At 36.1% G+C, this 14,326-nt stretch overlaps 1 protein-coding gene across 4 annotated transcripts in view; it reads left to right on the top strand.

The window, feature by feature from the left end:
* zormin (spectrin and immunoglobulin domain-containing protein zormin) overlaps window positions 1-14,326 on the top strand; it is a 799,654-nt gene that overhangs the window by 163,182 nt on the left and 622,146 nt on the right. For all 4 annotated transcript variants that reach the window (XM_081744925.1, XM_081744924.1, XM_081744928.1 and 1 more), the window contains exon 5: window positions 7,824-8,001. In XM_081744925.1, the coding sequence (XP_081601051.1) occupies window positions 7,824-8,001 (178 nt within the window). The remainder of the gene's footprint in view (window positions 1-7,823; window positions 8,002-14,326) is intronic.

Below are 14,326 nucleotides of genomic sequence, written 5' to 3'. Positions count from 1 at the left end.
GACCTGCGCAGCACTTGTGTCTTCATCGAAATAAAGTTCTAAAATGTAGCGCAGTTTTACGGAAATTTCACTTACCTTCACGGCGCAATATCTTACGTCTGATTAATAAAAATTCTAGCAGTTCTTGCAGATCTACAACCTTCATCTGTCAGCTGTCAAATGACCCGCTGCGATCCATTACCTGAAATAAGACATACTAACGCCATTTCATGCGTCAGAGGCTCAATATGTTTTAGACTGCCTGACATATTGACAAGAGAGAAAAATCTTCTAAGGACGCAGGTGAAATCTTCTAAGATTGAAGAACCCGGTGAAACCGCCCCACACGGTGTTTTCCATCACAAAGTCGAATAGGCGGGGGGACGCACGCACCAGAGGTGCTTACGTAAATAAATATGAGGAAAATCTACAAAATAAATATTTGATAATTCTTAGTATCTACTATTATTTACCACAGTTTTATTGTTACATTATTTCCCATCAAATTTTTGCTACACCACTTAGTTTAATTTGTTATTTTTAACTTTAAAGTTAGTAAGTGCATAAGTGAACATTTTGAACATTTGTTGTCAACCATAGAATGTAATAATTTTCTGTCTCATATGCTTTTAGCAAATGAATTAACTAATTTATATATAGAGAAACTACAGGTATTTTGAGTAATAAAAGCTTTTATAATCTCAGACGACTTATAACTTTTATAATGACGACTTATAATTGCCGAATTGGTGATAATTATAAATTTTAATTTACTCGCAGTTATTCGTACTTTTGTTTCGATAATAGCTGTCTTTTTGTTTACAATTTCATACTTAGAACGATATAAGCGGACTTACTTTGATCTGCTAGTTTTCTTAGGCAATTTCAATTAATTTCCAGTTTAAACTTTTTTTCCTTTCTTTGGTCAAAACTTGACGAGAAAATGAATATAAACTTAAAAGTTAGTCCGAGTCTGACAGAAACATTATGCACTCCTTAGTACAGATTTTGTTTGTGATTCGCTACAGCAATCTCAGATTTAACAAGTCAAAAATACTTGCAAGCATCGTTCGCATTTCACCTTACTCAAAGTATAAATCCATAATAAGTTTTAAATTTAACGATGTATATAACATTATTTGGTTAAGAAAATGAAACTGAAACCTCGACATCACGCCAGAAGTATAGGAAGTGTTCCTTTCCAGAAAAATTCAATGTCGATGTTTCATAAAAGCATTGCCAGGTAAGCATAAGTGTACGTAGATATACAGAATTTAACTATGCTGAGAATGAAGGTAACTTTGTAGGTTGAGTGGTTGGCTCTAGAAGTCAGGAGTTGGAAAGTTGACAAGAGAGATCGAAGAACAAATTGGAAGTAGTAGTTTGCAGTTACTAGAAGTGAGTACCTTACCATATCTTTGCTTTGTTGGGACAAAAATACAGTGTTCAAACTCGTGCATTGTTACATTTGAATAGGCCTAAACAGTTGTAAATAATCAATGTAGCGGTGGAGCGATGTCTATATCTTTCTAAATACCAGAGTATGTATTTGTAAACTCCTATTTACATCGTAATGATAACTTTCGAATTACCATATTCGGTTGTGTTACAATTTTCAGGTGAACTACGCTCAGTTTCCAAACAGTTACTTGATTCCAATAAACAGTTCTTACTGAAATGTATTACGGCAGATTCTTTGGGCTAACCTCATTCAAATTAACGTTCAAATTAACTCACTCAAATCATTTCGACCTTACACTCACAAAATCATTTCGACATCACGTTCACATCATAACGACCCCACGTTCACTCAAACTTACACTCACATCATGATTTGGAACTCATGAATGCCGACCCCATGAGTTCGGGTACCTTTGATCTTGGCTATAGGCTAACTTTATCTGAAATTTTTAGCACACGCTATTATTGTTAACAAGAAATGTTCTTAGTACACCATTTTATTACATTTGTTGAATTCATGAATTGTATCAACTCATTGTGCAAACCAAAAATGTAAACATCCAACAGATCTCAGGAAATGAAATAAAAAGTAAAATGTCAATCAAGTAAAGTTCAAAGAGAATCGTATACAAAAAGGAAGACAGAAAGGCAGTGCAACTTTCATAATAATAATCAAACTTAGGAACTACCTAACCGAATCCATGCAACGTTACAATCTCCGGAAGGAAATGGGAACGATAACTGGAATAATGATGCAGTAGTAATAACAACAACAGAGGTACTAAACTGAATGATTTTAGTGAAGAATAATGAGAAAAACATTAAAGTTGTTAACTTCCAGAGCGATTGACTTCACCCTCAAAAATAGTCGAATACTCAATTATATCACAAACCCTCCAATTTATTTTCGAATAGTTGAAATTTCTTTCCTTAAATATTGGCAAAGATACAGCACTCGCTGATGCTGAGGGATATTAAGTTATTGGACTCCATCATCAGCGGATTAGCTAAATACTTGCAAATGACAATGCCATTGTAAACAATAATTATGGAACGGGCATTGTGCGGCTTCCAAGCTAAAGCTGTATTTTTGTTATGTGAGAATTATGTAAGGTAATAAGTAGTGAAATAACTATTTCGTGTTCGCTACTCCCACCTTATATTTTAGTTAATGATTATTCGAGCTTTAAAAAAGAAAGTCATATTAGGAAGTAGACTGTTGTTCCTATATTGTTTGCTGCTTCAGAGCATACTTGATTTTGGTGAAGGTGTAATTCTCTCTCCTCAGTAGAATAAATAATCCTAGAGTTGCTTTTAATTCCTGTTAATAATTTTAAGTACAAACTTGGCGAATGAAGACACATTAGCTCCTTATATTCATAACAATACAGTAATTACAACACAAATATATGCAATGAAAATGCAACATAACAAAAGGCCTATTTGGTTTGTAATAAGGTCCAGTGTGTTTCATGTAATCAGGTCAAAAGTCACATTGCGTGCTACGTAAATCGAGTCTGGAGATTGCAAATCCAGGTGTGATATATTTCTAGTACGTGGCCTCCGCGTGGGGCACCATGGGTAATTCGAAGAAAATGCTTATACTTTATCATTTCTACTCAAACAACTGTACTTTTGACAATGTTCTATCCATATTTACCTTACGTGCAATACATAGTTTTTAACCTCTTCATTGTGTCTTTGCAAAAAAACTTTCAATTATCCATCTCCTTACTATAGTTTTTGAGATATGTGGACAGCTTTATTTTTTTCATTGATTTTCAACTGACTTTAATGGTTCGTGATATTTTGGGGGCCGCAGTGGCTCAGTGGTAGAACGTTCACTGCTGGTGCATGGGGTCCCTGGTTCGATCCCAGCTCGTGTCAATTGAACTTTGTGGTGGACACACACTGTTATGCCTGGGTTTCCTCGGGGTTCTCCCGTTTCCTCCCACTTTCTTCATTCCACAATTTCATTCATTTCCCATCATCACAGTCTCCTTTAGCCTAGACGACATAACCGTGGGACGTAGAACTCAAAGAATTCATTTTATTTTTCATTTCGTGATATTCTACTATGTTCCATCCATTTTAGGACAATTTGCTTTTAGAATATAGCATCTGCATAGTGTTTTCTATATTTGAGCTGAATTTCAGCCATCTCCCCCTTTTGATTTTTGAAATAGGTGGAAGAATTATTTGTTTCTCATCGAATTTCCATTGACATTAATGTTTCGTGCTTTTTGACTATGTTCCATCCACTTTAGAACCATTTGCTTCTAAAATCTAGAATCTACAAAGTATCTTCTACATTTGAGATGAATTTTATTCATCTACCCCAAAATCAGTTTTCACAACGTTGCAACCGGATACGCCTTTTCAAATATAGACGAGCATTTAGACGAGCAATACACCCTTTCAAATATATACGAGCATTTAGATTTAGAAACAGAAGGAGCATAGTTTTATTTGAATTTCGAGAAATTCTCATTACTTTTTTCCAGGGAGATGTAAACAGTTTGAATACAAAATTAACCAGTTGAGAATGCTCCAAGAGCATTGCCGGAACGAACATATAAAGAATGAAGAGATGGAGTGGGAAGGATAACTGTCATTGCTCCTGGATGTAAAACTAAATCATTTTATCCTCACCTTCTTTTCCTCACAAAAATTAGCAAATTATTATCTCTCTATGAATTACAGTTCTCGAGATATGGCTGCTTAAATATTTAGAAATTCGAACTTTTTTGCCCAATATCTAGGGAACGGTGGTCAGTTGGCCAGTAGCCAGTTAATCAGTGGCCACCGGTTACTATTTAGTACCAAAATGTTTACCAGCCTCTTAGGTATTCATCGTCACCAATATGATATCTGTGTGAATTGCGGTACCCGAGATTTGGCTCCTTAAATCTCCCGAAATCGGAACTATCTTTTGGCCAATATCGCGGAAAGGTAAGTCATAGAGAGAGAAAGACGATATCGGTGTTAAACAATCTCTAATAGAATGTTAAACATTCTCGTACCGATATTAATTGATGGCCACTATACAACTGGCGAATGGCCAAACCAGTGGCCACCGGTTACTATTTGGTACGAAAATATTTACCATCCTCTTAGGTATTGTTCAACATCAATATAATCTCTCTACAACTTATGGTTCCCGAGCTATGGCTCCTTAAATATCTAGAAATTGACCATTTTTGGCCAATATCACGGGAACGGTAAGTCATAGAGAGATGATATTAGTGTTAATTAAAACCTAAGAGAGTATTAATTGGTGACCACTGGTCATCTGGCCACTGACCAAACCAGTGACTAATTAGTGGCCACCGGTTACTATTTGGTACGAAAATATTTACCATCCTTTTAGATATTGATCAACACCAATATGGTCTCTCTGACTTACGGCTCCCGAGGTATGGCTCCTTGAATCTCTGGAAGTCGGCCATATTTTGGCCAATATCTCGGGAACGGTAAAAGTGACGCGAAAAATTTAATCCCTTTCTGTAATAGTTTTTGATGCTCTATCGAATGCAGGGTTCAAAATTGAACAAATCGCAAATAACAAACAGACAGACAGAGAGAGACAGACACAGACAGACAGACAGACAGAGAATTCAGTAACGAACTTTTTAAGTTCGTTGATAACTAGTAATGTCCAAGCTTTAGTTACGAAACATTATTCTATTTCTGTACTTCTATTCCTTTCCAGTCATACTATTTGATTTATTAACACCGATAAATTATCAAGAACTCTTTCACTATCCATTAAAAATAATTACTAGAAGCAGTATGCGAATCGAACGAGAGATGTCAGAGATTTCTCTTCTGATAAAAAAATTATCCTCCCTGGAGAAAAAGCTTCATCCCTGCTAGAGTTGACTTTTTATCCCTCTAGAATTATTGCCAAATAGTCATGAAGAATAGAAACAGGGAGCAACTTCAATTTTATAGATGAAAATGCTACAATTAGGAACAAATTTGAAAAACTCATTTTCCATGGGATGAACATTCAATTCTCATACTGACTAAAATAACATAACTATACTTGGGTGACGTAATTATAATGATTACATCATTAATTAGATAAATTCTGTAATTTATATTATTAGTCCATCATTAGATTTTACCTGAGAAATCAAGAACATTGTGTCATGCGAGTTCAGCCGAACTCATCCAATCGAGATCAATGTTGGTATGGTGGCAGACCTGCTACATAAGCGTATGAAATCCTATATTGTTCAGGCTTACGTTTCCTGAATTATTGGCGGACAAATTTTGCATCATATTTTCGAAAGTAAGAACCCATACACCAGACTCATTTGATCGGGATCAAACTTGGCATGGTTTAAGAAATTCACCTACTACGAAAATGTAAAATATTATGCTTCGCAGGCATATTCTTCTAGAGTTATGGGCGGTCGAATTTTGCGTCATATTTTCAAAAATAAAAACGAATATAATTGCAAATTATCCGACTTAGGTCAAATTTACCATAATGGTAAATCTTGACCAGATATATAAGCATAAAAAATATGTTATAGAGGCTTACGTCGCGCTTTGGTACAGGAACTCGCTAACTGGACCGTGGTGATTGGAAAAGTGTGTGTTGGTCCGATAAATCACGGTTTGTGCTACTCCTCTCGAACTGGCGTGTACATGTGTGGCGCCAAGAGCACGAAGCTATGAACCCCTCGTGCATGGTGTGTACTGTGCAGGATGGTTGGGGTGGCTGTATGGTTTGGAGATGCTTCTGTTGACATGGACTGGGACTGTTGGTGTGCATAGACCAAAGCGAGAGATCCGTTGTGTACCTGCAGGTGTTACATGATCACGTACCGGTACACTATACAATGCAACACTTCTACCTACACGAAGACTGCATTTTCCAGGGCAACAATGCACGGTACCACCAATCCAGGACTCTATTTGCGTGGCTTAAGAAACATTCCACGGAGCTGCAGCGTATGAATTGGCTCCCTAACTCACCGGATCTTAATCCTATAGAACACTTATGGGATGTTGTGGAACGAGCTTTTGACTCCTGCACTTACATCTGTGGTTTTATTGTAGGATGCCATCAGGAATATATGGTGTCAGATCCCGTTTTCGACCTTCGGTTTCCTATCTCTCTCTCTCTCTCTCTCTCTCTCTCTCTTTATATATATATATATATATATATATATATATAAAATATGTATCTTTTCAACATTGGACCCGTCATGAGTTTGTCTTGTAGTTTGAAGAAACCTTTAAATCTTTAAAAGTGGCATAGACATAGTCAAACTGTGCTTTGTAGTTTTAAAATATATGAAGTTTTAATGTAGTCTGTAAGGATTCTTCTGATCTTTAACAATTCTAGTTGACTGTAGAACAATCGTTATATTTCCAATGCTTCCTTAACACCATAATATACTAGGTAGCCCCTTATGGCTTAAACTAGAAACTACGTGGGTTAGTCAGAAAATTAGTTGCACTCCTTCGTAAATATTTTCGGTCAAAGGCTATTTTGATAAAACAGTGTGGCAACACTGCAGACATGTAGCTGTATCGTGTGACGTAGCGACTTTCACGAGGCAAGTGGAGGTGCTCTGATAATCAGTCGTAAACATGTCTCGACAGTTGCAAGTGGCGTCCAAATTCCAAATGCGTGCATTTTTTTCTGTGGGCGTAAAGGTGTAACTGGACTGAAATTTATCGGCAGTGTATGAAGTGTATGGTGAAAATGCAATGTCACATCAAGCTTTCGCGAAGTGGTGCAACATGTTTGAGAACGCACGTGCGAACTCCTGACAGTTTAGGTGGGAAATGTGAGATCACCCTCCTTATAGCCTACATCTTTCACGTTGTGACTTCCGTGTGTTTGGTCCCATGAAAGACGAACTTTCAAAGCGACGACACACTCGGATGACTAGGTGAAAGCTGCAGCCAAAGAATGGTTATCAAGCATTGGACGGGATTTCTTTCCAGAAGGCATAGAAAAACTTGTACCACGCCTCGACAAATACTTAAATAACGGAAGTAGTTAAGTTTAAAAGTAGACTGAGAATGGAACTTTACGATACAAATAAAGTTGGAAAATTACTATCCTGTTTTGTTTTCTTAATCAGTGCAACTAACTTCTTGACTGACTCTCGTAGTTTATAATTTGTAAGTTAGTTTGAGTAAAATTGTAGGTTGGTTCAACAAGACGTTTAGAAGTCTCAGAATGATTAAAATAGAGTATATCTGTACGTCACGTTCTGTTACTAATTTGATTACAATACTAAGAATGAGGTAGACTCAAATTGGTTAAGTGTATTGAAAAGGGTTACAGTTGAAGCTTAATCTTCATATTGGACTAACTGATGTTCTTAGTTATCTTTCATAAATGTATTTTCTAGTATGTTGAAGCTTTTACCAAAGATGCAGAGGCTGTGGTATCAGACTTGGAGAAAGTAAGACAGAGGTTAATAAATTATCGTCCTGGAGCAAGAGTTAGTAGTGTTGAGGAAGCCCTCACATTAAGCAAAGAGGTTTATGAATCAACCAGGAGCGTAGCCAAAAAGGTTTTACTAACAGGTACGTGATAATTTATCAACGTATTGACGTAGTTCTTTGTCATAAGATATATTATGACTTTAAAGACCAATTAAGTAGTTGAACGTTAATCTTATATTTAATTTCAACATCCTTTTTTGAAACTATTAGAATAGAATAGAATATTTTATGGTCCTTGAGCTTTACAAGCAACAGACAACGTCCAAATGATATATATATACATAGATGGATAGATAGATAGGGGGAAAAGTCATAACATACGAACATTCAATTGCTCGTTAATACTATAATAACAGCCAAATAATATGTGAAACACTGCTAATTACGATACAGTTTCTTCACATTCACTGAACTCTTGAATCGAGTAAAATGGATTCGTCATTAACCAATCGTATAACGTTTTCTTATAAACCTTTAACGGCAGCTTCTGTATGGAGGTTGTTGCTTCATTAAACAGGTTCGGTCCTAAGACTAAATGACTGTTTTTGATCTTCGATAATCTAGTAAAGGGTACATCAATTTTCTTATTTCTTACACCATCTAGTATTATATGTATGTACTTCATCACTAACTGTCATATTTGCAAGATTTTTGTTAGTGTAAAGCAGCACTTGAGGTTATATAGGGTGTTCCAGAGCGACCCAGACACTATCTTTTTCTCGAGAACGGTACATGCTATCAAGTTGAAATAAAAAATTGCATTACAAATGTGGGTCCAAAGAATCCGTAGAAATTATTTACAAAATCCCGAAAGCCCCCCTTCGTGGTGTAATGGGGGGCACATGCCCCGTTCTTCAGATTTTCAAATGGGAACGATGTTTCGAATGCACATTCGAAAAGGTGAGGAAAAAATAAGATTGCCCTACGAAACATTTGTCCGTACTACCTACCGGTTTCCGTGTACCTTTTTTTTAAAAAATGAAGGTGCGGGAAATAGAGTACACGGAGTTTACTAATTAAGATAATGTAAGCACCGTCACAGTTTCGGGAAGTGCAAGATACACGCTTTCCAATGATATGCCACATGGTGACTCAGGGTCTAAAAAAAGAAGAAACTGTGTGACCTAAAAAGGGGGTCCAAAGTAAGGTCAGAACTTGAAAATTTCAAATGTAGTGGGGGGTCGAGTAATACCTCGTTGCAAAGGTCTCTGCAAATGTTAAAATAATTCGAACACGATTTTGGAATCCACTAACCACTTTCAACATGGCGATCATAACAATATCGAAACCCTGAATTTCCAACAATGGTCGTGACATCTTTCTTTTGCAAAACTACATCATCATGTGCTTGACTACTGATACTCCAAAGCAAAATCCCATATCCAATTATACTATGAAAAAATGCAAAATATTTATTTATTTGTTTATTTATTTATTTAATTTATATGAAAGTACACAGGTATACACCCATAACATACCATCTTGACTTATATATTTGACGGTAACATGGCCTTAGAAAGAAGAAAAATAAAACATGGAAAGAAAAGGAAAAAATAAAAGAAAAAATCTAAAAAAATAAAAAGCAAAGAATGTACAATCCAGCCATAAGGACAATAATATATATATATATATATATATATATATATCAGTACGTTAACAAATAATGATAGATCTTACATGGTCATTATTCAGTATTTCATAGAGAAGTTTAACACATTTAACTTTTCCATATGAAAATAGGTCTATCCTATCATTTAATTTATTATAGACTCTCAGCATTCGTATAATGAGTGTGCATAAGTTGAACTTTTCGACATAGGTATATGAAAGATATTTTGATTTCTGGAGCGATATCTTGGTACATAGAAAGGGATATGTAGCAACAGTGTTTAACTGTTAATTCTATTTGTCAGTATATTTCTTAAAATAATAAGAGAATGTACAATTCTTCTATCCTTTGAGCTACTTAGGTTGAATAGCGAGCGTAAAAGTGACACTGACAAATAAGTTGTTGAATCTGGTTTAAATATTTTATAATATAAATATCTCAAAAATTTGTTTTGAATCACCTCAACTGCTTGGATGTCTCTTATAAAGTGAGGACTCTAGATTACCGACGCATACTCTAATTTGCTTCTAACAAGGGTTGCATATAACTTAATAATTACTGATGGTTGTGAAAATATTTTTGTGTTTCTGATAACAAAACCTAAGGCTCTATTTGCTGTTTATAACACTAAATGATTACCAAATGTTAATTTACAATCAAAAATTCTATGATTTTATTCAAGTCTTCTTGTAAAATTTTGCTATCTTTTTCAACTGTAACTGATTTATAAATCTTTACATCGTCGGCAAATAAACAATTGGAATTTTCTACAACCTCGGGCAAATCATTAATTAGAATTAAAAACAAAAAAGGACCAAGATTGGAACCTTGCGGAACTCCAGATGAACTTGCAAACTGATAAGAAATTTCTTGTTGAAACTCTACATATTGATTTTCACATGCTCAAGGGAAACTGTATGTTTTAGTTTTCTTAACAGAAATAGCACTTTGTACAGTACATATTTTACATGTTGTTCCCAGATGAGTTGGCTGTCTATACATATACCAAGAAATTTAACCTCAGTTTTATCATAGTTTTCTTTATCATTGCAGTGATTGAGGCTAAAGGTTACTTTTTGTTTTATCTTGATTTAGAACAAAGCTGTTTCTTTTAAACCAGGTCGCTGCCTCAGTTAATTCTCCTTGAGCTTCAATATACGATTCTTCAAAGCTTATGTTTATATTAAGTGTGGTAGTATCATCCGCGTATAGAATTGATGTGGCATTATTATTTAAAGGTAAATCATTTATCATTACTAAAAATACTACCAGACCCAGAACAGAACCCTGTGGTACACCGTATTTTACTTCTAAAATATTTGAATGCATATTGTTAACACTATCATTTAAATAGGATTTTACAAAATTTAAACTGCTGCTGCGAAATCCGTAATACGCTAATTTATCACGTAAGATTTTATGATCTACACAATCAAATGCTTTACTTCAATCGCAGAATGTCGCTAGAGCAAAGCCTTTATTTTCAAAAACTTCATATATTTTTTGGTTAATGTTTCTACTGCGTCAGTTGTGAATTTCCCAGGCCTGAATCCAAACTGAACTTCCAGAATTGTATTTTGCTCCGTCATATATTGTGCTACTATTCAAGGAATATTGAATATCCATATTCATAGATGCATTAATTCGTACTGTTCACTGCAAATTACTAATCAACTTCTTCAAATGTGTTTCTTCTTCGGTTTTGGAAACTTCTTAGACTATAAAAATATATGCCCAAAACTTTGGTTTCTTGTTTAATACCTTTTCCTCCCAAAATCTAGCATTTTACTCTAAAGCTGAGCGAAAACAAAATACATTTTTGTGTCTGCGATTGAATATATTTTTGAGAAATTAACAAAACTACGTAACTGAATTCAGAAGTTCTTTCGAAATTAAATTTGTAGTCTTATTTGATTCCTCCTTTGTGCTATGTAATGTCACTTACATGTGCATTGACAACACACATGAACATGGGCGTCGCCAGGATATTTCACAGATGGTGGGGGAGACAGGTCACTCGACTACCGACTACTTTTATATAGTTAGGCTGTTAATGTGGTTAAGTGAGGTTATTTCAAACTTTATCACAATTATATATTTGTAATATGTGTACGACCAAGGACAATCAAGTTTATTTCTTACAAATTAATACCTTAATATTTATTTAATATTAATATGACGTCACGGACAAAGTCCCTTTTGTCCGTGATTGTACTTTTAGTTCATTACTCTTCAAATGACTTGAAAAAGATGGTGAAAGGAAACTTTGGTTATTTCAAAACTCACTGAGCTGAGCGAAGCGAAGCTCTTATACTCGGGTTAGCCGTTTGGTTGTCCGCGAACTCCTCCTAGACCGTTTGGCCGATCTCAACCAAACTTAGCACGCTGATAGAGTATGTCGTGCTGAGTGACAACATAGGTCGAAATCAAAAATCCGATGTACCACCGAGGAATAATCACCAAAAAACGCTTCCTGATTACGTAGTTTAAGCTCGCTCAGCTCATTTCATTGCAATCGGGTATATCCATTGCATTCCTAGTTTATTATTAACTTAAGATTTCTTTGTAAAACTGCTTTATAATTTTGTCTGAATTTGTTTCGGCGTTCCCATGTCAACTACCTTACACAACGTCACCGTGTAAGTTGATGCATTGACCATTATTATTATACGGGGTGGCACACGAAAAACAGATCCGCCTGTCATTAAGTTGAATGAGTTATTTGTTAAAAGAAATAAATATCTGATGGTACAGAAAAAAATACATACACATGTCATTAACGGAAAGATCTGTACTAATCAGAATTACAGAAAATTAAAGCAGCTACTGAAAATGTTCTTGTGTAACAATGCACTTCTGTGCACGTCTTAATTTGTTTACGTCATGCAACTCGGCTAGTCAACTTTTTGAGTTTCACTACGGATATTGTCCTTCATTCTTCTAATGTTCTAGGTCTATTTTGAATACACTTTCCCCTTCAAATTACCTCAAAAGATAAAAATCACAAGTAGACAGTTCTAATAATCGCAGCGGCTACAATTCTTTACTGACTGTCCTTTCCTCTGTGAATTTCTTGTAAATTAGTGAGAGCGACGTACGGGAAATGTGACAGGTTACCCCATCCTATTGAAAGAAGGCATAATTGTGTTCCAAGTGTGTCAACTGTTCATAAAAATTTTTCGAAAATTCCAATATACACGTCAGTGGTTATTTTTTACTCAAAAAAAAATATGGGACCCACAATCTTAACCGGCAGACACAGCACACCAAATTCCAATCTTTTCATCATGCAGAGGCTGTTGATGAATCATGAGGATTTTCCACGGATCAATATCTGATGTTCTGTGTGTTTACATGCCCTGACAAAGAAAACCATGCTTGTTCACTCATGGAAAACCAGCATCGGCCATCAAACCACTCGCGGTTGTTTGAAGAAGCCACGCACAGTAATCGAAACGTTTGACCTTGCCTTCGTCTTTGAAGTCTTGGACGTATGTAATTTTGTACGACTTCATTTGCAGACTGTGTAAAATACGTTGACACGTATTGCGCGGGAAACCTACTGCTGATGATAACTTACGTGCTTATTTCTGAGGGCTTCTCTACATCCGTACTTCGATATCATTTACCACAGCGGGTGTACGAACGGATGGGATTCGATTCGTTTTGTGCCTGCGGTGCGAGCGGTCCCGGGTTCGATTCCTGGTGGGGTCATTCGGTCGAAAAAGTGTAACACCCTTTTTCAGGCCAACCACCCTGAATGAGGTTTTCCTCATTCACACCAGGCAAATGCCAGGGTGGTACCTAACTTATAGGTCCCAGTCCGCTTCCTTCCTTCCCTTTACCCGAATTGTGTGCTCGCCGAGGGACGTCATCCCTCAAATCGTGAAGGGCTAAATGGCCTTAGATGCCGAAAGCTCAGAAATCTAAATCCTAATCCTAATCGATTCGTTTTGGTGTTTGCAACTCATCCTGTTGTTCGTCACTTTTTCACCTAACCTTGAATACTACTTTTTGCAGGAACACTTACACCAGGTAACTTGTCTGCAAACATTTCTACGTCTCCTTAAAGGAACCGGTGAACACAAATACCTCAACTATTGCTATTCTCTGGTGAAGGGAATATATCTTGTAAACAGCCGTCACACATTCGTTTGCACATAATCTTAACGCCTTATACTGTCGTGCATATGCAGCAGCAATGAAGCCTCTTCCTACCTAACTGCTGCAACAGACAAGCAATAGAAACAATTACTGGTACCGACTGTGCCGACATAATAAGGAATTTCATATCGTTTTTCGTGGGCCACCCGATAGAAGTATATTTCTGTAAGCACACATACCTACTACTTCGCCACTAGTAACTGAAGGAAACTGCATGATTTTCAGAACTTACTGTGTTGTAACTTCCATTCTAAAGCTTGTATAAATCCCCGATATAATTCAATTTCAACTCACCGGCTTTTGAGACGTATGTATGTATGTATGTCTTGCCAGTCTGGTAAGGGTTGTACTCATTTTGATGCTGAGGATGACGGGGAGCATCAACACAAATATCATCTTGGATATAATTCTTACATTCTTATCAATAAATTTGACGTTTTGCCACAGAACGTTTATACCTCTTCATTCTTGCACAAAAGAATGGGAGATTTGGAGAAGGCGCAAAATATTCCACTGTAACACTTGGGGATGTTAAATAGTTTCTAGTAAAAATGGACTGAGAGCAACTCATTGATTTGCTAATGAATCGCATTTTTCCTTTTGAGGACGCGTCACCTGGATATGCCATTAAGC

The sequence above is a fragment of the Thermobia domestica genome, chromosome 17, assembly GCF_964235325.1.
Source record: "Thermobia domestica chromosome 17, izTheDome1.hap1.1, whole genome shotgun sequence".
In the NCBI taxonomy this organism is placed as follows: domain Eukaryota; kingdom Metazoa; phylum Arthropoda; class Insecta; order Zygentoma; family Lepismatidae; genus Thermobia; species Thermobia domestica.
Note: the sequence above shows the minus strand (reverse complement) of the source record. Positions and strands in the feature narration are given on the sequence as shown.